General features: G+C 45.5%; 1 protein-coding gene and 1 non-coding gene across 2 annotated transcripts in view; both read left to right on the top strand.

Annotated features, from left to right (window-relative positions):
- The window catches only part of LOC139047075 (calcium-activated chloride channel regulator 1-like), a 179736-nt gene extending 158640 nt beyond the window's left edge, over positions 1–21096 (top strand). The window contains exon 15 of the mRNA XM_070521025.1: positions 20353–21096. Coding sequence (XP_070377126.1) covers positions 20353–20990 — 638 coding nt within the window. The 3' untranslated portion in view covers positions 20991–21096. The remainder of the gene's footprint in view (positions 1–20352) is intronic.
- Positions 21097–27145: 6049 nt separating this feature from the next.
- On the top strand, positions 27146–27218 carry TRNAS-CGA (transfer RNA serine (anticodon CGA)). Its single transcript has one exon. It is a non-coding gene; the product is annotated as a tRNA-Ser (tRNA).
- The last annotated feature ends 201 nt before the right edge of the window (positions 27219–27419 follow it).

The following is a 27419-nucleotide window of genomic DNA, read 5'->3' as shown; positions in this document are numbered from 1 at the left end:
ACCACTTGTGTAATAATGTCACCGCCCCAAAACATCAAACAAGGACAGGCAACTGCAAAATGAACCCCACAACACGGCTCTGCGCCGAGATGACGTGCATTGGCTCTCACTTTAGACTCGCTAGGCTTAAAAAAAACACAAGTGCAGAAACAAAAAAATGCTGCATTTCGCTTTGCCAATTTCTGAAGCAAATTCCTGCTGACAAATTCAGCAATCATGGAGGGAATCCTACTAAATGAGAGGCGATCTTCTTCGCTTAATAAAATTAACACTTGTAACCCTAAAATTTAGGCGGGACCCTCAAACGCAGAATTCAAACTAGCCTGCTGAAACCATCCGCATTGCTATGCAACTTTCCCTTCTTATATCTAACGGAGAGGTTGTACTCTTGGAGAGTGAGGCTCCATCGGAGCAAGCGACCATTTTTGTGTTACATTTGATTGAGCCACGTCAGAGGACAGTGGCCGGTCTAAAAGATGAACTTCGCGCCATACAAGTAACACAACAACTTCTGGGCGGCCCAAACTAAACAATCACATTCCTTCTCTGAAGCGCTGTAGGCTTGCTCCCTTACATTTAGCTTACGGCTGGCATAGAGGATAGGATGCTCCTCGTTACCGTCGCCGACCTGACTAAGTACCACGCCCATACCTCTGTCGCTTGAGTCGCATTGAACTATGAATTCCTTTGTGTAGTCTGGTGCGCGAAGCTCAGGACGAGAAACCAATAGCGTTTTCAAACTTTGGAAAGCGTTCTCTTTGTCCTTATCCCAGTGTACGTTACTCGGTGCTCCCTTTCGGAGGGCGTCTGTTAATGGACTTGCCAATTGCGAGTAATTCGGAATGTACCGTTGATAGTACCCCACAAGTCCCAAAAATGAACGAAGGTCTGTTTTCGTGCGCGGCTGAGAAAATTCTCCATTCGTAGCTATTTTCAGCTCGGCCGGCCGTCTCATGCCTTGACCGACCACATGGCCCAGATAAGTAACCTGCGAACAACCAAACCTACACTTTTCCGCTTTCATCATTAAGCCGGCTTCCCTCAACCGTGAGAACACCTGTTTGAGGTGCGATACGTGTTGTTCCCAGCTGCCCGAAAAATGGCCACATCATCAAGATAAGGCAAGGCGAACTCCTGCAGGTCTTTTAGGACAATATCCATCAATTTAGAGAAGCTAAACGGCGCGTTCTTCAGCCCGAAGCTGAGAGCGAGAGGGCGAAAAGTGCCCACAGGTGAGATGAATGCGGCATAGCGGCTGGCATTTTCTGAAAAGGAACTTGCCAGTACGCCCGCACGAGATGTATAGTTGAAATGTATTTAGCAGCGCTAACTCTTTCAATTCGATCGTTTCTCAATGTTGGGTATCGGGTACAGCTGATCCCTAGTGATGGCATTTAACTTCCTGTAGTCCACACACGGACGAGGGTCCTTGTTAGGGGTTTCTACGAGTATTAGCGGTGACGTGTAGTCACTCTCAGCGGGCTCAATAACTCCCAGCTCTAGCATGCGCTGTATCTCTGCCTCCATAATCTCTGTGTCTTGGAGACACCCTGTAAGGCTTTGATCTTACTGGTTCGGTTGATGTCAGCTCAATTTCATGCGTTATCAGTTCGGTTCTACCCGGCCGATCGCTGAATCTGTCGAGATATTCCCCTAATGCCCCTTTTAGCTCATCTAGCTGCTCGGTTCTTAGAGCGTGCGAGCTTACCGAGTGTTCTACTACTTCTTATAGGCCGATTTCAGAGTTGGAGGTCGCCCTATACTCCTTAAACTTGGTACTAGTGCCATCCGACTCTTTGACGGTATAGTTAACGGCTCCGCTTCGCTCTACATACGACTTCATCAAATTACAGTGATATATCCTCACTTACTTCCTGCGACCGGGCATTCTCAAAGCATAGTCAATATCTGAAAGTTTGTGCAACACTTTAACGGGCCCGTCCCAGTGAACTTCAAGCTTGCTCTTCCTTGAAGGTTTGAGGATCATTACCTGGTCTCCAGCGTTAAACGTTCGAAGCCTCGCATTCTTGTAATAGAATTTGGCATTCTTTTGAGCTACGCCCATGTTCTTTCCCACTAGTTCTTGGGTTGCACTTAGCCGTTCCAGCAAATTTAGCACGTATTCAACCACTGTTGGACTCTCGCCTCTTTCCTCCCACATCTCTCTTAACATTCTCAGTGGAGAACGGAGTGTCCTCCCATACACTAGTTCTGCTGGTGAGAACCCTGTCGCTTCATGTGGAACCGTTCGCAAAGCAAACAAAGTTGCCGGCAGGCAGTTCTCCCAGTCCTCCTTGTGCTCGTAACAGAGCGCACGCAAAACTCACTTAAGCACCGAATGCCACCTCTCTACAATGTTTGGCTGAGGGTGATAGACAGAACTGTGTATTAACTTTACCCCGCACTTTTGCAAGAATGTGGAAGTCAGTGCGCTCGTGAATACTGACCCTTGATCTGCCTGAATTTCGGCTGGAAAGCCAACTCGTGCAAACACTGTCAAAAGCGCGTCTACTACTTCGGTGGAGCTGAGCTCTTTCAAAGAGATTGCTTCTGGAAATTGGTAGCCGGACACAGCATGGTAAACAAGTACCTGTAGCCCGATTTTGTTTCTGGAAGAAGCCCTACCATGTCTATTACAAGTCGTCTCAAAGCCTCTGTTATTAAGGGCACTGCCTTCAGTGGAGCTTTCCATGTCTCTCCTGGTTTACCAGAACGCTGGCAGGCGTCGCATGATCTTACAAAGTTTTCTACGTCTTTGAAACAATCAGGCCAGTAGTATTCCATAAGCAATCTTTCCTTTGATTTGTTTATGCCTAGGTGGCCGGACCACCCATTTCCATGAGAAAGACTCAAAAGGTCCTCCCTATACCTAGTAGGTACGACTAACTGATCTAAAATCCTACCCTTTCGATCTCTGTAGTGCCGATACAACAATCCTCCTCTCTCATGTATCGTCACGTTGCGCCTAGCAATGCCTTCTTTAGCTGTGTCACCTAATTTAGCTAAGCTCTCATCATTCTTTTGCTCAGCTGCCAGTGACTCTCTATCCACACGTAAGAGCTGATCAAAGTTCTTTGAGGGCGGTGATAATAACGACCCTTTCTCGCTTGTGAGTGCATCAGCTTGCTCTTCCTGCAGGCTAGAACTTTGACACTCTAGTGCTACGCTCTCATTGAGCTGGTCAGCTGGCAGGCTCTCCTCAACTGTTATTTTGTCCCTCGGGCCTAGCTCGGATTCGGGTATTGAACTTATCCCCTTTTCTGCTTCCGCTGGAGGAGCTTGTGCATTTTCAGACGAAAGCGCCGCGATCTTACGAGCTTGGCCTCGGGTCAATGCCATTACTATGCCCTCTCCCAGTTTGAACCCTCTGTCACTCAGTAACTGATTCGAACGATTCGAAAAGATGTGAGGATACTGCAGTGACAAAAATTTGGAAACTGCAGCTCCAGTCTCTAGCTCCCCGAATGGTCCACTGATTTTGACTTTGGCCATGGGCAGACACACGCTGTGTTCTTCTACAACCTGTTTTATCCACGCTACTTCTCCGGTGAAGTAATCTACCATCACGTAAGACGGATGGACAATGTCCATCGTTGCGGCACTGTCTCCTAGCACTCGGCATGGTTTTCCATTAACTGGCAGGTTGTGGAGATATGGACTTAAAAGTTCCATATTCTCATCTTTTTCCTCCACGTAGGAGAAAACTACGCTAGACTTCTCGCAGTTTACAGCTATATGTCCCAGTTTGTGGCATTTGTAACAGCGAACTGGTCTAGGAGATTCGAATTTTCTTTTCTGTTCTTTTTGTGCGGTTTCTCCGTTAAATTTCTCCTCGCTCTTTTCTGCGGGCTTTTCCGCCATGTCTACAGGCTCCGATCGTCTAGTCTGCGCACCCCTTTTGAACGGAAATGGTTTCCGCGGTCCATTTCGACCGTCCAAGTCTCCGTCCTCGGCGTTCAACTTTCTACGGGTTGCGTACTGTTCGGCTAATTCGGCCGCCCTTTCCGCAGTGTTTACATGGCCTCTGTCTTGCACCCACAGTTTCACAGCTTGGGGGATGGTTTTGTAAAACTGCTCTAGACACTTGCATTCAATGATTATGTCTCTGCTGTCGTACGCTTCCGCGCTTTTAAGCCACTCGACTAGATTGGCTTTTAAGTTATATGCAAACTCCGGATATCCCTCGCTATCTTTTTTGCCTGTGCTCCTAAACCTTTGCCGAAAAGCTTCGGCTGAAAGGCGGTAATTCTTCAGGAGACTAGCCTTAACTTTTGCATAATCATATGCATCCTGTCCACTCAAATCAAATCAAATCAAATCAAATTCTTTATTTTCCAGAACAAGTTTTGTGGTTGACAGGGCTAAAACTGCGGTCTGCAGCTTGACACAGGCCTGGACACCATATTCAAGGCAGGACTTGACCTCGACGTGAATGTCGAACCGTTAAACAAAAATGTACAGAAAATAACAGTTCATGAGAATAAGAATGCATAATAACAGATATAATGCTTATATAAGACCAGATAAAGATGATACCAGATATATATATATACAGAAGTAGATATATATATATATATATACACACACACATATACACATTCCTACACACACATATATATATACATACATATATATATGCACATATGCATGTACATACATGAAATCACTTATGCATGCACAGAAACACATATAATACATCTGGAAAAGATATCATATTCTATAAACACTACAATGTGAAATACAAGCAGTCACAAGAGTATTTAGCTTCTGTTAAAAAAAATAAAATGAATGTACGTAGCTGCACAACAATAGTGGTACGTATGATATTTCTTTTTTTTAAGAAAAGAGCTGTTGAAGTAATGCTAGTGTGGGCTCTACTATATCTTTGTATTTATTTAGGATTATTGGAAGATTATATTTCAAAGACTGCAGTTTGTAAAATGTACGGAAACTCGGAATTATCCAAAAATCAAGAGAACGTGTACGATCATTGGTATTTTGCTGAAGCAGTGCTATTGTACTAATAAATTTTTTAAAAGTGGGTGAAGACACACAGAATGAACACAAAACGCGAAATTCATACATATGCTGTATTTTCATAATGTTGTACAACCTAAAATAATATTCTGCGGAAGATAAATAATCGATATTTGCGATATGGCGAACAACTTTCTTTTGTAATAAACAAATCCTCGTAATATTCCTTTGTGTAGTGGTCAACCATACGAGGCTACAGTAATTAATATGAGAAGCGAACAATGCAGAATAAATTTGTTTTTTGGCTTCCACTGGGAGAATTGCACGGCAACGCGATAGAGCTCCTGTGGTCATTGAAAGTTTTTTGCATAAGTTGTCAACATGCGAATCCCATGTGAGATTAGAGCTAAGTGTTACTCCGAGAATTTTATATTCACTGACGATTTCGATCCTGTGCCCATCGCAGTATATATCCTGTTCTAAATTGATTACTTTATTTTTTGCACGGAAGAAAAGTACATTGGTTTTAGCTGGATTAATCTTGAGGCAGTTAGAATTTGACCAGAATAAGAGCTTCTCAAGGACCTGATTACATCTTGACGCTAGATCGGCTTCATCAGTTCCGGAGAGTAGGATAGTGCTATCATCGGCATATATGACAAATGTTGAGCTTGTGTCAATACGGACAATATCGTTTATGTATACGTTAAACAAAAGAGGACCTAAAGTACTGCCTTGAGGTACACCACATTTTATATCGAGGGGAGATGAATGGTAATTGCCGATGTACACAGTCTGAGTCCTGTTGGCTAAGTACGAACGGAATGGTTCGAGCTGCTTACCGCGAACCCCGTAGTCCGACAGTTTTATTATAAGTATGTTATGGTTAAGTGAATCGAATGCCCTACTGTAATCTACGAAAAGACCGAGGGTTATGCGTTTATTTTCAATGTTTTGTAGCACACTTTCTTTAAGAGTTAATAAAGCTGTTTCGGTAGAGCGTCCTTTCCTAAAACCAAACTGCGCGTCGGAAAGATTTATTTTGTCAAAGAAGTAAGTCAGTCGAGAAAACAATATTTTTTCTAAGCCTTTAGAAAAAATTGGTATCGCAGATATTGGCCTGTAATCTTTTGTCTCATTTTTATTGCCTCCCTTGTATATGACTGTTACCATGGATCGTTTCAGTGCGTCAGAAATTTGACCTGACTTGATAGCGAGATTGAATATGTGGGCGAGCACAGGTGTAATGTATTCGATAACATATTTTATGGGCTTTATTTGTAGGTGTTCTATATCTAAAGCCTTGCTGTTCTTTAGACATGGAAATGTTCGATAAACTTCAGCTTCACTTATATCATGCAGAGCAAAGCTTTCAGCAGGGCAATTGCTTGACGGTCTGATAACCTGTAGGTTAGTATCTGGAAGGGCGTGGTCTAGAAACACTTGGTTGAAATGATCAACAAGCGCCTGGCCGACTATTTCGCGGTTATTGTGCGCCAACTTTGAGGGCGTTTCGGTATTACTTTCGCGACCGAGCACTCTGTTTAGCACTTTCCAAGCGGCGTCAGGTTGCCGTTTCTTTATATCAGAAAACAACCGCTGATAATATCGTAATTTTGCCGACCGTAGCTCGGCGTTCAGTTTATTTCTGAAAGTTTTAAAATCTTTCAAATCAGACGGTACTCTTGTACGTAAGAAGGTGTGAAATAATTGATTTTTCTTATAGATAGCTTTCCTGTTGGCAGGAGTGACCCAAGGTTTTCTTATTCTTTTTGATAGTTTGAAACTTGTAAAAGGAAAATGTATCGCGTATATTCGCTGAAAAATTTCAATGAACTTAGAATACGCATCGTTCACGTTCTTTATTCCTAATATAACAGACGAATCCTGAGCAGTGATGTCACGCTTAAATAAAAGTAAAGCATCGTCACATATATACTGCACTGTGATTGCGTCCCTTCGACTATTCTCGTGAACTTTGGGGAAGAAGAAAATCATGAAGATTGGGCAGTGGTCACTTATGTCACATGCTATGGTTCCTGCATCAGCGACTCTAGTTTCCGCATTGGTAATTAACAAATCAAATGTCGATGAAGTTAGTACAGTGATGCGTGTCCGTGTAGTGATTATATTCACAAAGCCTATGGAAGAAATGGTGTTGTCGAAATCATGAGCGCAAGTGCTAGCGTCAAGGGTATATATAATAAAGTCTCTACCACAAATGAGTTTCAGACTATTTGAGGAAACAAACTGCAAGAAGCTTTCAAAAAAATTCATAAATTGCCCAAAATTCCCATTCGGTGGACGATAATCGACAGTAATGACGTCAGCGTTTCGTTTCAGCGTTAGTACCTCTTAACAGTTTGTGATGCATGTATAATCTGATATTACTTCATATTCTTCAGAAGCTTTAACATAAATAGCGACGCCACCGCCCCTACGACTACTGCGATTGATAAAAAAGTTTTTGTATCCATTAAGACGGAGCATTGCACACCCGTCATAATACCATGTTTCAGTAAGCATTAAAATACTATACTGAAAAGAGAATTCATCTAGGAAATAGGCAATCTGGTCATGCTTAGCGAGAGCAGAGCGTGTGTTAATATGCAAAACAGAACCGTACATAGAAGAACTTGGAAGAATTTCGTAGGGCAACGCAAAATCGTGGTAGCGCATTTTGAATGCTTAAAGTGTACTCAGAAAGAGGGGGGCTAATTACACCGATGTTATCTTATTGAGGTCGTCTTCACAAGTTATGGATATGGCACCAGAAGTGTCTGACTGCCTCGCAAAAATCCTTCCGTTATAGGTCCACACGGATCACCACTGGCAGTCCTTCTTACGCCTGATAGCCATACTGAGAAGTCTCTTTAGTGTAGGACAAAGATGCTCATTTACATAGATAGGACTTGAGCTGCCAAGTCCTAGGCAGTCATTAGTAAGCCGGGTTTTTCTCGCTTTCCTAAATGTCATGTCGCGCTTCGACCGGGACTTCAATTGCACGATAATGTTAGTTTTATCCGGATTACGCGTGCGGACGTGATGGCGCGTCTCGATATCGCACTCACTGATCGGTTCTTCAATAGCATCTTCGATAGTGGACAATATGGCAACAACACTTTCATTTTCTCTCTTAACGACTCCCTGGATTTCAAGATTCGCATTCCTAGAATACTGTTCAAGATGAACTACCTGGTTCTCAAGCTCGCCATTCTTTCTTTCCAAGGAAACGTACTTTGCCTTGATCGCCTGGTTCTCTTTCAAAAGCTGAGTGTTTTTTGCTACTTCAGCTTCAAATTTCTTCTTTAAGTCGGTTATTTCTCTATGCGCGAATTCGATGCTCTGTGCCATGTTTCGCTGCTCATTCTTCAGATCACAAATTTCATTGCGCAGGTCTCTCTCGTACGCTTCGCGTGACGATTTCAATTCTATCTTGAGATCATCTTTTAGTTTCTGAAGGATTTCGTCTTTCGCTTTTGCAAACTCTTTTGACATCGTCACACAAGCAAGGCGAGGCACACACTTGGCAGCAGCGAGAAGAAGGAAAAAAAAATAACAAAGAGAACCTAACTAACCTGCACCAATGGGAATAGCAGGCGTAAGGCGATGCACACCAGGGTCGTCGCCACTGCCAAGTGAATGCAGTAAGCGCAAGAAGGCTCCTTTTGTAGCTTCTGGATTGGGTGACGTCAGGCCTTTGTTGTGGATATCAGCGCCGCCGATGAGTGCGGCGCCTCCTGTTGTCGATGCGTGCCGAGTAGCGTGTCAGGTCACGTGGTCTCGGCCGATGCTGACGCGGCGCACAATTGCGGCTGCGCAGAGACAATCTGCACCAAAGGAAATAGCAGGCGTAAGGCGATGCACACCAGGGTCGTCGCCACTGCCAAGTGAATGCAGTAAGCGCAAGAAGGCTCCTTTTGTAGCTTCTGGAATGGGTGACGTCAGGCCTTTGTTGTAGATATCAGCGCCGCCGAAGAGTGCCGCGCCTCCTGTTGTCGATGCGTGCCGAGTAGCGTGTCAGGTCACGTGGTCTCGGCCGATGCCGACGTGGCGCACAATTGCGGCTGCGCAGAGACAACCTGCACCAAAGGAAATAGCAGGCGTAAGGCGATGCACACCAGGGTCGTCGCCACTGCCAAGTGACTGCAGTAAGCGCAAGAAGGCTCCTTTTGTAGCTTCTGGAATGGGTGACGTCAGGCCTTTGTTGTAGATATCAGCGCCGCCGAAGAGTGTCGCGCCTCCTGTTGTCGATGCGTGCCGAGTAGCGTGTCAGGTCACGTGGTCTCGGCCGATGCTGACGTGGCGCACAATTGCGGCTGCGCAGAGACAATCTGCACAAAAGGAAATAGCAGGCGTAAGGCGATGCACACCAGGGTCGTCGCCACTGGTCTTAACTTTTGCTTAATCATATGCATCCTGTGCACTCAATCTGGCGATTACTTCCGCCGCCTCACACGGCAACATAGACAGCAACCGCTGTGGCCATGCACTCGGGCCGAAGTTCATCTTTTCGCAAGTCCTTTCAAAATTGCTTAGGAACAAGTCTATGTCGGTATCGACCTCAAATGGCTTTAATAGCCTGTCCATGCGGTACCATTCTGCCTCACTTGATCGTCCCAGAGTGCCCTCACTTCCTTGAGACAACTCCAAACGTTTGCTTTCAAGTTCAAGTTGCATTTTTCTTAACTCGCGATCTTTATCGCGTTCCTCTCTCTTTTGTTCTTTTCTCTCTAGTTCTTCTTTCTTTTTCAGAAGTTCAAACCCTATTTCAATTTCTTCCTCACTGGCCTTTTCGGAAATTAGCCCCAATAATTCCGATTTTAGCATTTCGTTGCGCACATCTAGGCCAAGTTCTTCACCAACAATCAACAACTCGTCTCTCAGCAGTGTCCTTAACTCCACGATTGCTACTTTACTGCCTTGATTCTGCTCTCTAAATTTAGTTAGGAAAACACAGCCTAGCTAACACTCAACAATCTAGCTTCCCTACTGTTCTAAACAGAACAACCACAAAATGAAGCCTAGAGAGTCAAAGCAAGAACCAAGCACTCACCGCAGATACAGCACCATGTCGCAAAGTCCATCTCACCGCTGTCATCCAGTTGTCAGGATTGGAGGCTCAATCCTATCGCTCGAGATCCGTTGCCAAGATTAGAGTCCGGCATGAATTCGAAGGTAGCTGGCCCATGCCGTCGTCCAACTTATCCACGCTGAGGACGTTGATGAAGGGAAGAACTGCTTCTCATCGAGAACGAGGAATATGGGTTTATTTACAGTATTTAAATCAGTCTAACATGACTGCTTGAGAAAAAGTGTCAGTCCAACATGACTGCAAGAGAGAAGTGTATCAGTCTAATATGACTGCTCAAGAGATGTGTATCGAGCATCCGCACAACAGCAGTTTTTATACACTCGGTCCGCCGGCGATACAAGGCGGCGAATAATCGTTCACTCATCGTCAACTTGCCGCCGCCCCGCAGAACAGTTTACGTACACAAAGGCACACACATTCCGATGCCCGACGCCGGCGTCGGAGGAGTGCCGTTCCGGGAAGCATCGGAGCCAATGCTGGGTAGCTCGTTGTCTCGCGTCCCGATCGGGGCATGGGAAGCAACAAAAAACGGCTTTCCCGCGGCAGCTTGCTCATGCGTAGCAGATCAGGTCTGCGCTGGAGAGCTCCGGCACCATAGTTCGCCCACCGAACTCGTTTCGTCACAACGGCCATGGGGCTGGTGGATGGAGGCGGTTGGATGGAACGCCTCCTAGCTGCAGCGACGGAGAGTGGGGGATGCTCGTCTTGCCGCCCAGTCGTAATTGGGTGGCAATTTTGCCTTGCAGCTCGCCATTCTTAACAACCCCTGACGGAACAACAAGAAGGTAGTTGGCGCGCACTGGGGAGAAGTACTTTACGAAGAGGTTGCTTAAAGTGAGAACGAAGAAATCCTTGCCTAAATCGCCTAGGGTCAACGTTGGTGCGTCCTTCCAAATACTCGACGAGGCTTTCTAGCCCCTGGTCTGCTCGTTGCTAAATGTTCCGCGCTTATTATTCTAAGAAAGGCGTCGTTATCTTTGTCATCTTACGGCGACGTGTGAAGCGGGGCGCGTGATAAGCGATCAGCCTCAGAGTGCTTTGTTTGGACTTGTGCACAACAGTGATGCCATATACTTCCAGTTTGAGGCTCCACCGCGCCAAGGGTCCACTCAAGGGTCCTTTCATATCGCTACCCAACACAAGGCGTGATGGTCGCTGATGACTTTGAACGACCTGTTGCATATCTAAGGGCAATTTTTTCTGTAGCACAAATCAGGACGAGGCATTCCGTTTCCATCATAGAACAATTGCCTTGTGATTTCGACAGCAACCAGCTAGAGTAAGTCATCACCCGTTAAAGTCTGTATTTCCTCTGGACTAGGATGGCACCAAGGGCATCAGTGTGGATCTCTGTATCGGCATCCTCGTTGAATTGCGCAAGTACCCATGGGGACTGCAAGCAACGTTTCTGTTCTTGAAATGCGTCAGCCCAAGGTGTTTCTCACTCGACAACACATTTAGTCAGACGTGTCAGCTACTCAGCGATCCGTGGAAAGTCCTTGCAAAACGCCCGTAGTAGGCGCACATGCCAACGAATCTTCGCGCTGCCTCGCGATGGAAGCGGTTTTCTGCGGGTCAGATCAGACTGCAAATTCGCTAATGACAGAAGCTAATCGTAGGCAAAGCAGCACTTTTCCAATTTAGGCTCAGCCCTGATGACTTGACGGCCTCTACTGCAGTCAAAGGCCGCCTAAGGCGATGGTAGAAATTTCCGGCGTAGACGACAACGTCAACCAAGTAAACATGACAGGTCTACCACTTCAATCCTGCCAACACCGTGTCGATGAGGTGCTGGAACCTTGCAGGTGCCAATCACAGTTGGAATGGCATGACTTTGAACTTAGAGAGGCCATCTGGCGTGATGAGGGCGGTAGTGTTGCGATCTGTCTTGTCGACTTCTAACCGTAGGGTGCCTCTACGGTTATTATGCCATGGGTTGCGACTGGTGTTTGTTGTATACTTGATGACGTTGAAAAGCGCTCTTTTTATCGTCGGAGAAGACATCTGAGCTGTTGGTGCCTAATCATGGGGAGCCTAGGATTTATGTTGAAACCTGGTTCGGGAGCAAGGGTCTTAGGATTACATGCGGCAGAATCCGAGACTGCAAGCGCATTGCTGGTTTCCACAATTTCCTCGGTGTATACGATTGTGGTACCCTTATTGATGTACATGAACTCCTGGCTGAAGTAGGTTATCATTACTTCCGCATTCCCTTCATGCAGTCGAGCGATCGCTCTTGCGACGCATATTTGACGCCCGAGCAATAGACGCTGGTCGACCTCGATGAAGCCTTCTGTGTCTGCGGGTGTTTCGGTGCCGAGAAAAATGAGAATGCTGGAGCCAGGTGGGACACTCACTTGATTTTCAAGCACACTCAAGGCGCGGTGACTACGACAGCTCTCCGGCGGTATTGCTTAATCTTGTGACGGCGCTATCTACTTCGACTTCAGGTCGATGATTGCGCCGTTTTGGTTGAGGAGGTCCATGCCGAGAATGACGTCTCGTGGATACTTTTATAGGCTTACAAGGTGGCAGGGTAAGTGCGGTCATGAAAGCTAATTCTTGCCGAGTAGATTCCAGTCAGGCCTTATGAGTTGTCCTCCATCGGTCGGAATTTGAGGGTCTTCCCATGCAGTCTTAAATGTCTTTAACTGGGCGGTGATGGGTCCATACATGACGGAGTAATGCGGTGAGTGCGTGGCCATCGAGAAGCACGTCGAGGATGGTGACACTTTATCTTGCATTGAGGTTAGGACTTGGCGTTGGATCACGGTTGCACCGCGTTGACCCGTGGCTGATGCGTGGCGTCGTCAGGTCGTCCTTCGTCGATGTATTCTCTGCTTCCAGACTTCGATGGGTTGGCAGCGTCTTGTTAACATGTCGTCGACAGAGAATTTTCGGCGTCTTCGTCGGTGGCGTAGAATATTCGTCAGTTCCACGAACTGCAACCGCACTTTCACCCGTTGCTGCTTCTAGTTTCTGGATATAGGCTTGCAGACTGGCCTCGAGCTGGGCCAGTCTATGGTCGGCGCTACGGCGACAGGTAGCGCCCTGGTGAGGGAGAATGGAACGGTCGTCGAGAACTCCTCTGAGTGGCGGTGATGTAGTCGGGGTTTTCGTGTGCGCTCTCCCCAAACATTGGACGCGGCGCGTTGACTGCGAACCGTCTTAGTCCCAAGTCACGGTATAGCCACGGGCGGTGCATATGGCCGGCTTCTCTGCAATGCTAGCAGAGTGGGCGCTGGCCAGCGGCTTGCCGAATGTCCGTCTCCCTCGCGTAGCTGCGCTGGGCGACGGGTGGATATGCTGGCGGCGGCGGCGGTGGACGATGGTATCGCGACGTTACAGGGCACTCGTGCAGTCCCGGAGGCGGTCTTTGACGGAGGCCTACGGCGGCTAAGGTCGTTGCTCCCGGCTGGTGTTGCGATGCTTTTGGTTGCACTTGATGTACTCCAAGCCATCGCGGAACCTATTCTTCAGCAATGTCGGCGATTGAGAGCACTTGATTCTGCGACGTTGGAAAAAGCTTCTGCAGTTCCTCCCGAACGACCGCTTTGATCGTCTCCCGCAGGTCGTCGCTGCCAAGTGCTAGACAATAGGTGTAGCTTGCGCTCGGCACTAGGCGGTTATTTATTCGTTTATTTATTTATTAAAATATTTTATTTATCCTCAATACTGACAAAAGTGAAATACATGGTAATAAGCGAGCACGTACAAATTGCGTGTGAATAAGCCAAACAAGGAACGCGAAGGAGCAAGGTAAGAATACATAAAATCTAATATAGTTATAACATGTGCAGGAGACATGCGCAGCAATACATAGAATACATCATGAAAAGGACAGCAAATGGGAGCAAAAATAACAGTAAACATCTTTAAGATATGGAGCAGGCTTACAAGTGTTGCAGACCATATCATGTGAATAAGACTGCGTTACTGATTGTTTGATATGGATTCTAACCATGCTATGAACTGAGATAATGAGTCTGCAGAAATGACTGAAGGATCGAGGCCATCCCATTACCTTATCACGAGGGGGAAATAAGAGTACATGATTGTAAAATTATGGCATAAGTATTCTGTTAAAGCTTGCAGATATTTGTCTCGATGCTCGTGACTGCGAAAAACATGTATTTTGTTACGTCTATCTTATAATGGCTGTGAATCATGTTAAATAAAAATTTTAGCCGTGCGTGTCTCACTCATGATGATAGCGTCCCTGAACCTTATATAGCCGCAAGGTTCGTGGGTGAATCTGGGCGCTTACACTTGTTCGAAATAAGCCCCAGTGTTTTTCTGTGCAGTTTTTCCAGTTTCGTTATATTAGTTACTGAGAGGGGAAACGAAACTGTGCTAGCATGCTCCAAAACAGGTCTGAAGAAAGTAGTATACGCCAAAAGCTTAGTCGACGTGGGTGCGATGGGGAGACATCTTCGTAGATAAAATAGCTGGCGTAATGCCTTTGAGGTCACGAAGGCAATGTGTGCGTCCCATCTCAGGTCAGCAGTTGGAGAGATGCCTAAAAATTTATGCTGCCGAACTTTTGTTAGCATTGTGCAGTTAATAAAGTACGGAAAATCGTACGGTTGTTTTTTTCTTGTCACCGTCATGCAAACAGATTTAGTTGTGTTTATCGTCATTTGCCATTCTTTGCACCATTCGTTTAACTGCTCTAGTGAATTTCTAAGCGAAACATAATCTTCGTATGTGTTAATTCTTTGGTAAATGACGCAGTCATCAGCAAACAGTTTGATGTTAGAGTAAATTTTTCTGGCTATGATCGTTAACGAAAATTAAAAATAACAGTTGCCCCAACACGGTTTCATGGGGGACGCCTGATGTGGCAAGCACTGTCGCAGATTCCACATGCTGAAATAGTGCGAATTGTGTTCGGTTTCATAAGAAATCTATTACCCAGTCTAAAATTGCCCCATTCCCAATAATACTCGCAATTTTGTTAACAATTTACTGTGGTATACGCGATCAAATGCTTTCTAAATGTCTAATCATGTTAAATCAGTCTGGCTACAGTTGATGTTAAGTGCAAGGTCATGCAAAACTTCCGTAAGCTGCGTGACGGTTGACAATCCATGGCCGAATCCGTGCTGGTGTGGCCTTAAAGTTGCGAGTGTCAAAAAAAGTTTGTTAGCTGTTTAAGGATGATATGTTCGAGCATCTTGCAAGCGGTGCTAGTGAGAGATATTGGTCGATAATTGGAGGGCAATGAGGTATCTCCTGTTTTGTGCATTGGGATTATTTGAGCATTTTTTCCAGTGGTTGGGTAAAGATGATTGCAATAGAGTTTTTCGAAATATCAGGCTCAAGTTTCGCCTGCACCACTCTGCGTATCTCTTTAGAAAATCGTTTGGAATGTCATCTGGTGCGCAAGATTTTTGAGGGTGAAGGTTGAGGAACATGTTAATGGGACACTAAAGGTTACAAGTTAAAGGTATAAAACAATGCTCTAGAACATTAGGCGCCATTATAATCGCGAACAGAGCTTTAGTAAGCGAGAAATTGAGGTAAATGCATGACACAATTTGAGACCGCCAGCGACATTCTGGTTGTAGCCCAATGACGAAGGCACTCCTCATCATAATTTATATCACTAGTACTCAACTACTCGTAAGGTTATAAGACAGAAGAAAATGCTGCTCGCCTACTTCTGTTCGATTCTAAGAAAAAATTACAATTTGAAGTTACCCTTCAGTAGTACGAGTGGTCGAAAGGTTTCGTTTTCGCTCGACTCTGCGCGCTCGACTCTGCGCCGCGCACTTTCGAGTTTCAGTTGTTTCGTTATCACGTCGTGCTGAATTGGCTCTGCTGGCTCGCTAAACTTGCGTTAGGAAGAAGCAGCGAGAATGCCACGTCCATGTGATGTCGTGGGATGCACGAACGATCGGCGGAACTTGGCCAAGGGCAGTTGCAGCGGCGAATACAACGGTACTTACACTGTGTGCCAACGAGTCAACCTATCCGTTCGAAGTGGTTAAGTGCCGTACCTCTGCCACAGTGTGTTCAGCCGAAAAATCGCGTAGTGTACGTGCTGCACTTTCGTCCAGAGGATTACGAGTTCAACGCCGACTTGCTGAAGCCGTGTGGCGTGGCTTTCAAAGCAATGCTTTCCTGTAGCGCTGTTCCGTCGGTCTTGCCTGCATTATCCGAAGCGCAAGAACAACTACAGGTCGAAGAGTAAGTGAGTGAGTGAGTGCGTCATTTGGTTTTCACGAAGGAAATGCTAAAATTTGCGAATATGTACAGCCATGACATACAGTTGCCGTCGTAATAGTACGCAAGGACGCCGGCAGCGCGAGCCCTCAGCAGCAGGTGACGTTCATCAGTGTTCGAATCGATTAACACGAGCCCGGCATCGCGAGCCAATATGCCTTTGTCAGAGTCGTCCATCGCAACGAGCGTCAAAGTTGGCGTCATAAAACAAAGAGCCGGCGTATCGTCGCACGCTGTCCCTTTCGCTAGCCACCATAGTTACGCTGTCGCGTTGCTGTCGGCTCGGTCTTGGCTTTGTTTCAGGCCGCAAGTTTGCGTTTTGCGCAGAAAAGCCGTAGCGCCGTCTGCGGGCGCCGTTTTCCTCACCGATAGCGCAACGTAACTATGAGACGAAGACGTCACCACTCCTCGATCGGAGGGCGGGCGATTTGAACTGCGCTAGAGGCACGAGGACACTTCAGAACGCATTTTCTCTTAAAACAAGTCTCTTCTTCGCACGAAACAAGCATTTCGAGGTTTCTGGGATCATATTTCAACAGTCCACGTTGACTTAGTGTTAACTTTAGTGTCCTTTTAAGGATACCCGCGTCAGATATGATTAGTGGATCGATGCGCGATGTTGAACTGCTAGTCAAGTCTGAATGGTTGCTGTCACCTTTTGTGAAGTTCGAGTGAAAATAGCTATGTACGCATTAGCGTTTTTTTTCCTCAGGAGACAAGTCCGATACTAGGTGGAAATGGTTCCAGAGTCGCTGATGTCAGAAAGTTAGGCAGCGTTACATGAAAATAATGTTCCTTGGCTTTCTTGGCTTTCTCTCGAAAATGTGCCACTGCGCATGCTAGTTTGTTAGTTTGGGATGGGCATGATCCATGATTTTTAATAGATTTATGCATCATTTTTACATGACGTTTGGCGTGGATGACGTCCCGAGTTATCCATGGGATTGTACTTTGTGGTCGCTTGTTATTTAACGGAACATAGCTACGCAGAAGGAAACTAAATTATGAAAATTAAGCCAGGCTTTGTTCACATCGATTGACAGGTTGGAGGTTATTCAGAAAAGACTTGAAATTCGTGCGCAGGTTGGGTTAGTATGCGGGCGTCATGCGCCGTCTTGAAGTTGGGTACTGTATATGTATTACAACGCGTTCTGAGCATAGCAGTATGTTGTGGCCTGAAACGCCTTCAATAATTTCTTTCTGTGCTTGGTGCCCTGACAAATGATCACTGACAAGTATAAGATCAAGGATATTCTTTGCTGAAAAATATCCTTGTCAAGAATATCCAATTTCTCAAGAAGATGGCGTGTGATACATAGTTACATAGTGCACGTCCAGAAGGGTTAGGTCACCCGTAAAGATAATTCTAGAGTTATTAGCATACCGGTCTAGAAAGTCATAAATGGCAGAAATGCTTTCATCACCCGAAGAGGGGCTTCTATAGAAGCAACCCACACAAATAGTAGTATTGTTGCAAAGAAGCCTGCAAAACAGGCTTTCACACCGGACACATCTGGCAGCAAACAAATGGGAGGTTTTTCTTTATCACAAGAGACACGCCACCACCACGGGAACCCCGATCTTTGCGAATGACTGACTAGTTCGGTCGCATGATTTCATGGCTGCAAATATCCGGTGAAAGCCACGTTACCGTGACAGCGACTATGTCAGGCTGGCGATCAGTTAACAGGTTTCCGAAAGATTTTATTGTGTTTAATAACCCATTTGCATTTACATTTATTATTGTTAGTTGTCTTATCGAGCTCTTCTCCGCGTCATTGGCAGGCTGCTTATTTTGCTTGATTCCGCTTCTTTTTTAAGGGGTACGTTTGTCATTGGTTTCGTCGTCCCAAACAAAGGCGCGACTGTTGATGTACAGTTTGCCGAACGCGAGGGAGACTTTGTCGGGTTTGACGCAATTTTCTTTGGCACTGTTGCACAGTTTCTTCCTATAGTCACGAATTTTAGGAGAAAAATCTTCCCCAATGGCAAATTTTAAGCCTTTAATTTAACAATATTTTTTTCAATATTGCCGATTTGTAGTGAGAATTTAGAAGTTTAATCATTACCGGCCTTGTCTTTTTCACTTACGGTCTGCCTAACCGATGTATGCGTTCTATAGTAACTGGGTCCATCTCGAGGATATCTTGCACGATACCTCTGCTAACTGTCCGCTCAAGACTGTCACTCGTTTCTTCTTGCGATTCCGGTATGCCATAAACTATTAAATTAGCTCTACTGCTTCTGTTCTCAGGACATAGATTTTCTTCCATGGTTTCTATTACGCTACTCATGCGGGAAATGTCGCTGTGAGAAGATTGTACTTTATTTTCTAGAAAAGCTATGGTAACTAATTTGGTCCCTATATCTGCAAGACTTTCTCCCTTTATTTTTTTTTATATCGGCAGCAATTTTTTATTCAGTTGCTTAACGCTGCCCTTTATACTTCAATGCCGGGGCTAGTTTCTAAGTCTCCTCATAACAGTAGCCGCTTCTATAGAAATACAGGTATATGAAACACCCCGTGACATAGCTGCGGGCACGGCAGCACTACGCAAAAAGCGGTCGCTAGAGCGAAAGCATTTTCCAAGCGGTCTTCTAACCTGCTCAATGAAGACGAGAGTATTAGTGCGCCACATGCTAGTAGTGCCGCCGTGCCCACTGTCGATGTAATGCCCATGCGGGATATATAGGCCACACTTCTGTGGAGGCGCTGGCACCGGCTGATGTGCTGAACTGTCAGCGCACGTTCCTTTGTCCGCATATCCAGCGTCTTCTCAATATTTGTGGTGTCGGAAATAATTTCCGCAACGGTATTAGGTGGGTTGCGTATCAATCCGGTCAAAAGCTCTCGCTTTAAACACCACATCAAGAAGCGAAGTTTTATTCTTCCGGCATTTCTGGGTCGGTGTGTCGGAAGAGGCGAGTCATCTCCTCCGTAAAGATCGCGATGTTCAAGTTCGGCAGCAGCATGCGGGTTTCCAGTAAAGCTTGCGCTCGCTCTTTGCGCATGACGCTCGTGAACGTCTGCACAAAGCCGTTGCAGAACAGGTCTCATGTAGTCAGGGTCGATTCCCGGTTCTCATACCACGTCCTTGCCGCGCCTTCTAAGGTGAACTATACATGCCTAAGCTTGTCGTTGGAGTTCCAGTTCTTGAATGCAGCAACCCGTTCATATGTTTCCAGCCAGTTATCAAAGTCTTCAAATGATGATCCAAGGACTTCCGGTGGCTCCCTGGGCTGTTGAATTGGCGACGAACTTTCTGGTCGTCAAAGGCAAAAGTCCGTGCTCCGGGCCTAGTCCTTGCAGCCTGCGGCTACCTCGTTGCTTGTTGGCAACGTTGGTGCTTTCTTCTGCGTTCGGGCTTGGGCCGCGGCTTTATGGGGACGTCCGATATATGAAAGCAAAGCACCTTCACCATATGTCACGTAGTAGTGACGGTAAAGAAAACAGTAGCAAAACTGCGAGTGACGAAAGTAGCTTGTGCTGGGCAAACCTGTGCCCACAATTGTGGGGAACACAGTCCGCAATCGTCGAAATCTGATCTCCCGGTCAAGCGCTTCGAATTTTATACACAAACCATCGAGCGTTACAGAATAATCGCTGGTGCTCGAGTGTGTTCAAGAAAGTTCTACGCCATTCGCGTCGTGCATACATTGAATCCGGTTGCATAAGGTTCAGTGACAACAGAAAGCGGATAGAACCATCGATAACATTAGAGAAACTTCCGATACATGCAGGCGCGTCCCGCGCATAGCGATAAGATTTACGCGACGGTGAAAAGCGCTCGCCTAAAAAAGATGCACAAGTCCACGAATGAATATATATATATATATATATATATATATATATATATATATATATATATATATATATATATATATATATATATATATATACGTCGGTTACGGCTATGAAAACATGTCGCGACAGCGGAGCGAGTATTTAATCTTTCGACGATCGAGTAAGCTAAGAGGTGTTAGCGTCTCTTTCTTGATATCAACGCCACGTCATTCTAGGTGACAGCTGTCTTCTGTACTTTCGATTACAGCTGCGGGAGTGGAGATCAGAGGTGGCACTGACGAAGACTACCTTCAATCGCACTTCGATAGCCATGAGGTGATGTCCGATGTCCGGAAAGGCAACCTTCAAGCCCTCCCCCCCGGTTCGCGGCATGAAGTCACCATTGCTCTTCCCCGCAACTGGGTGACGTCGGCCGAAGGCGTCGACTACAGGCTGGAGGCGTACCTAGCGGCACGTGTTATTAACGCGGAAGGACTGAAGTCGAAGCTGTCTAGTACTGTTCGTGTACCATTTCAAATTTCAAATTTTACTGCCTTTTTGATAGAAGGAGGACCTGGCACCACCACGCGGACAACTCGGCAGCACACGAATCCTGTACCAGCAAGGACAGCTACCGAAACGCCTTACGAAGACAAAGACGCAGCAACGACCACAACACCGGCCAAGGTAGAGCCAGGCATTGATCCGGCAACAACAACCACAGCAGGTGTGGGGCATCCGAGCGAGAATGACAAGCCATCCGTCATCACTTGGATTCTGCTGGCACTGGTTGCTGGATTTGTCGTGGTGTTCATCGCAGTTATGCTGCTGTACAGGGCGAGGGAGAGCACCACTACTGAGGATCAGGGCCTCTCCACAAACACGCAAACAGCGACAACTATGTGAAGTTCAGAAGTACAGACCGTGTGTGCTTTGTTTTTAAGAGAACATGAAACTGTGTGAAGCTAGAATACCGCATGGTATTTGTGACCAAAATAAACCACTGAGTACTTTTGACAATGCCACAAATCATCTGAAACACTCGATAGCAGGGCTAGGCGATCCTTATACAATTTCCCCAACTGCTTCTTGAAAGCCATGAGCAGTATCGTGGTTTATTCTTACTTATCTTCAAAAAAACTACAGTAGTAATTTCTTTGTTTGCCTTCCCTGCAACACGTTCCAGATAATAATGGCGCTTAGGTTAAGGGTAGAAGGAACGGATCACTACGGCTGCTTTCACTTTGATGGCTTCGCTCAAAATGGTCACGTAACCCACGCCAACGAATTAGTCGAGCTATCAGCGTGCGGAGCTCCCATTCAGCCTCCCTTCTACGATCTTGCGTCGAGCGCATATGAACTCACGTAAGGCCATTCTACATTAGCAAATAATGCGTTCATTGATTAGTTCCATTGGTCACTTCAGTATACATATTGCGAAAGCGGCAATATTGGTTGTGACTAGAAACCGCATGTCGCTTCATAGAAATGCAGTATTATCAGAACGGTGGTATCCGTCGTCTGTATAAGCCACCAAATAGCCCGGCATCCTAGCCAAAAGTGCCTGCATCCTAGCCAAAAGATCCGGAGTTGCCAGGGAAAGTTATTTTGCGTGTGTTAGGCTGTCCCAGACCGATCAACTATATTCGCAGACTCTAGATCGTGGCACGGCCGAACACAACAAAGACGTAAAGGGGAGAGCGGTCATGATTGATGCACTCATTCACTTTGTTATACTACTAAAACTTGGTTTCAGGACGCAGCTTCATTGCCTACGATAGGGGAGGTATGCGGCTTGGTATGACCTTATTTACTAAGGGTCGGCTGATCCACTGAAATAGGTTGGGGTTCGTAAAGTACAACGTACGCCCGTATGCAGCACACATTTTTACTTGTCCGCATGTCATAGTTGGAAATTGTGGTCGGAAGAATTACGCGGAAGTTCGCTTTAAGCACATCTCAAGCAATCTTGCAGCATTTTCGTATAGGAAAAGATTCAGCAGAGCGTGTGTGACGATGGCGGCCAACGGCAAAGCGTTCAACATTGAATAAATATAGCGCCAAAACCTTCCCAACAGTTGAAATAAGGTAAGTATGAAGAACGTGCTGCAGCGGGACTCCTCGTTCGCGCTTCCCTAAGAGCACTCGGCGCCAGGTTTATTTGGTGGCGCCGCAAGCCTGTGCAGGACCACCGAAATGCGTGGCGCGCTGGTGCGTACGAACGCTGGTAAACGCCTATTGTGGCAATCGAGTCTCTCTATCGCATTTCTTTCTAGACACGCTGTCCCATCTCATAGGGCTGTCAAGAAATCCATGTGTAACCTCTGAGACAACAAGTATGATGCACCAGGGCCTGCCGCGAGGCTGAGAATCGTTCCATGGTTTGCCGAGCACCTAGTGGCACACACTCGGTGACCCAAGTTGGCGAGATATTGTTTCAAGAGAGGCACATAACGAATGCATTCATGGCACAGCTGGCAAAGGTGTTGGCGTGAAAGACATTTTCAAAGTGGCACATACGCGGTGTGTTTATGGCGCAGCCTGGTACGCATCGTTTTGCTGTCGTTGAGCGACCACTCTTACGTGAGTACGATTCTGCTGAGCATCGAATAAATGGGAACGAGTTTTTCCTGTGCCAATTACCTTAGTTACTGATGTTGGCGTCATTGACTCTCATTGAAGAGCGGCACACACGTACTGGCACACTCAGTGACCCATATTGGCATTAGAAAGGTTCATTGAGGATCACCGCAAACTAATTATCTAATACCCAATGTTCGAAGTCGGCATCAAAGAGTATGTCGTTACAGCGGTGCGGTATGTATACATTGCCGTATGCTGAGTGACCTCACTTGGCCGATGGTTAGTCTCAAACCCTGTTCCCTCCGCTCAGCAGTCCGATGCGCTACCCATGCGACTACAGACTACCAAGTGACCCTGGTACGCGGGAAAACGGTTAGATACATGTATACATATATACATAGAAACAAACAAAAAAGATAACCCCAAAAAGTGCGTGAAGTACCCTTAATATGAGCTGAACGAAATAACGCATTACAAAGCTGCCAACAGCTCAAACGCCCCCCAAACTATAAACTTGGTGTTGCAGTAAAAATTAATGCACATCAATGACTACTAGGGTGAGCAGTGACCTAATTTATTATCTTCAAGATGCCTTAAAACAGAAGGTTGTTCACGATGTTATTTTATGGAACGACTGTTACTACTTCTGCCGGGGAGGCAGATGAAGTTGTAATGACGGCGACGTGGTGCGGAAGGTCGTTCGGCTCTTTAGCTGGGCGATGAAAAGGCGACTAGGAGGGGACAGGGAGTGCACTAGGGCGAGGAACATTCGGTGGTGACCTGTGTACAGAGGTACGCGCGAAGGTGGCAAAATGTAACCGCGTGTTGAAGCAAACAGTTGCAGAACTTACAGACTAATGATAAGCTCGCGATACGGTGACGGTGCAGTGACAGGTCCATACCAGAATCTACAGTTAATAGTGAAACGCTGATATCATAGCATGACGAGTGGATCTATCTTACGGCGCGATTCTGTATGGATTCTGATACATTACTGAGGTAAATGTGGTGAAGATTGCATGCGGGTTAGCAGTAGATCGATAAACGACGCAATCGTCAGCAAACATATGAACATGAGAGGAAACAGTGTTAGATGGTTAATGTATAGTAGGAACAGAAGGGGACCTGGAACAGAACCTAGAGATACGCCTGATGTTACAGGAAGAAATTCTGAAGCAGTGTTGTACTGGCGGGCTTTGATCGGCTACTAAGACATTCTTTCATCCATGTTAGGACGTTAGGTTTGAAGTGGAAGTGAGAAATTTCAAATAATAAGCCTTCATGAGCTGCCTTATCAAACGCTTTTGCAAAATAAAGAAAGACGATATCGGTTAGTGTTACTATCGAGATTTAAGTGTAGGTCACGAAGAAATGTAGCTATAATTTAGTGCTAAACGACAGATATTTACGGAAGCCATGTGTGAAGGTTGAAAAAGTTACTATTGCCTAGGAAACTAAAAACTTGGGAGTATACGACGTGTTCTGTGATTTTTCATAGGGCACTAGTTATTTATATAGGATGATAGATTAAGGGTGAAATATGACTATCTGATTTGTAGAGAGGAACGACCTTGCTCTTTTTTCACAGATTTTAGAGGGTGCTAGATGGTAATGGTCGGGAAAACCAAAAGGTTACACAAATCGCACAGGTGCCCTTCCTGTGGACCAACGACCGACCCTAGTGGAACGCCGGATTCAACAGGAACCGTGTTAGTTGTGGAGTCATTAGTTACAACAAATTGGGACAAGACGAAAGGAACGATTGGATCCAGCTAAGTACTCCCGGGTAAATGTTGAGTGTGCTTAGATTGCGTAGTAGCAATACAAAGCGTAGTATACATTGCGTAGTAGTATACAATGTATACTACAGTAGTAGTATACAATGCGTAGTACGATACATTGTCAAAAGATTCTTCACCACTGGGTGATGAGGATCGTTTATGATTATCAATCAATGCGGATATTTCATCTGGTGAAAAAATGCTACATGCTACATGGTGGCATGGAATGGAATGCTACATGGAGGCATTTTTGAAACAGGGGAAGCAAGAAGACGCACGTGTGGCTCGACACTGAAAACAGATAAAAAACATTGTTAAACAGTTTGGCAATGTCGAGGTCGGACAAAATTTCACCATCTATCTAGATTTTGATACCAGGGGATGACTCGGGATATGTGACTTGAAAGAATTATTGCGGTTATTGCTGAGCAGCCAGAGTAGGTCTGAATGGACAAAAATAGTGCTTCTGTGGCCGGATAGCTATCACGTAGGCGGGTTCAGATACGTATCTTCCCCTGTAGCTAGGGCTTGGCCTCAGTTTAGCGGAGCGCAATGTACGTTTCTTCTTGTTTTCCAGTCTTTTAGTGCGCTCTTGAGCCATGGTCTATTGCGATTAGAGCATAGTTAGGTAGTTGGTATAAGCTGGGTAACGTGGTTAGTCGTTTTCTTTTGTTAGAGCAATCAGTTGTCTTGCATCGAGCGATTTTGGAAACCTCATTCCAATGATTGGTAGAATGCAAGTAATTCGTTGTTTATCGCGACATAATTGTCTTTTTCATACAGGTGGATTGTTTTCTCTTCCGAATGAAGTTCTGTAGCTGAACAGCTGAAAACAGGATGTATTGCATTATCAATACCTTTTTCGCGTATGTAGTTATAGAGGGCATGCTTTCAGGATTATTGATTAGTATGAGATCAAGGATGTTAGCAGTACCGTGAGCATCTCGCGCTGACTCTCTTATAATTTGGGAGAGGTTAAAGTTAAACCAAATATCTAGGCATTCTTTAGCGCCAGTGTTATTTGTAACTACGGTGGAATAATTTGAACAGTTGACATGGCGGTAATTGGATTCCCCAAAAAGCAAGTTGCCAGCGTTCGGGATTTTTTCTTGAATGATTCAAAATAAATTATGGGGTTTTACGTGCCAAAAGCGCTTTCTGATTATGAGGCACGCCGTAGTGGAGGACTCCGGGAATTTTGGCCACCTGGGGTTCTTTACCGTTCACCTAAATTAAGTACACGGGGGTTTTCGCATTTCGCCCGCATCGAAATGCCGCCGCCGTGGCCTGGATTCAAACCCGCGACCTCACGCTCAGCAGGCTAACACCATAGCCACTGAGCAACCACGGCGGGTTCCCGAAAGAATGATCTACTTTAATATGGTTTGACGGGCATAGCCACCAAGTCCACTGTCCACTTAGGGCAAAAAAAATTATTTGAAGTTCTAACATTCTAAGATGACGGGGGAAGTCAGGATAACTGTTGCGGGACTATAGCAGATGCCGAGTAGCAGTAGCTTGCGTTTAGCGCGAGAGATGAGCTAAATAATTTCTGGATAGTTGCCACATAGACTGTGAATACCATTAGTTTTTTTTTTTTCTGCGATAAGGATGCGAGCACCCTGTGTACCCTGTCTATCTTTACGGAAAACATCAAAGTTCGGTAGTTCACTCAGAACATCACTGTCACTGATTTGATTACTCAGCCATGCTTCAATTAGTCTGAGGACATCACGGCCAGACGAAGATACAAGATAAGATACTTGTTAAGGTTTAGGTTGAAAGCTTTTTATGTTAGTATATGTAACACTGAAAAAGGCGCTCGTGCAGCAAGCGGAGTACGGCGAGATGATTGCTGATGACAGATGATCTGATGACAGAGTTGGATGTTTCAAAAAAAATATAGTGCTTAGGACCTATGCATAATGCATTAGAGCGAACAGAAAAAAAGGAATCAGTAGGCGTCTTGCAAAATGGAATAGATGTTCTTACGCGTTCTTTTAGGAAAATCATTGCCAATACTGTAGAGTGTTTATTTATTTATCCACTTGTATATTTCTTTATTAATTTGTGATATCTTAGATATACGTACTTGTACATTGCGGAGGGGAAGGGCGAGAATACATTCCAAGAGTAAAAAAGTACAGGATTAGTTGTATCATAAGAAGCCAGCAAACACTGACACCAAGGACAACATAGGGGAAATTACTTGTGGGTAATAAATGAAATAAAGAAACGATAAATTAATTAAATATAAAGGGGAACATTGTGCAAAGGTTGTGGGTTCGGTTCCCACCTGCGGCAAGTTGTTTTTTCATCCACTTTTACTTGCATTAGTTTGTCGTTTCTTTATTTCATTTAATACCACATTTAATTTCCCCTATGTTGCCCTTGGTGCCAGTGTTTGTTGGCTTCTTATGATATGACTTATAAAAATCGGGCCCCTCAGTTAACCTCCTTTCTTCTCGTTCATTACATAACGAGGGCCTTGAATCCGGCTACATTTATGCCTTCAGGTAGCATGTGTGGATTTATTTACCAGTTGCCTTCATCCAAAAAGATCACGTTCTCCTGACGCCTGCGGCAAGAAGGACGTTCCACGTCCGCTGCGAAGGTCTGTGAGTGGTGGCGCTGGCTACCACTCCCAGGGTTCAATTACGACACATAAATACCCAAGAAAGTGGATGGGTAAACAGCGCCGCGGTAGCTCAATTGGTAGAGCATCGCACGCGAAATGCGAAGGTTGTGGGTTCGGTTCCCACCTGCGGCAAGTTGTTTTTTCATCCACTTTAATTTCCTATAATTTATCGTTTGCTTATTTCATTTATTACCGACAAGTAATTTCCCCTACGTTGTCCTTGGTGTCAGTGTTTGTTGGCTTCTTATGATATGACTAACAAAAATCGCGCCCCTCGGTTAACCCCCTTTCTTCTCGAGGGTTAGTTGTAAGAATTCACAGTGCAGGGAAGAA

This window comes from Dermacentor albipictus, chromosome 6 (genome assembly GCF_038994185.2).
Source record: "Dermacentor albipictus isolate Rhodes 1998 colony chromosome 6, USDA_Dalb.pri_finalv2, whole genome shotgun sequence".
Lineage (NCBI taxonomy): Eukaryota > Metazoa > Arthropoda > Arachnida > Ixodida > Ixodidae > Dermacentor > Dermacentor albipictus.
The sequence above is the reverse complement of the archived record's forward strand: the minus strand, read 5'-3'. Positions and strand labels throughout refer to the sequence as shown.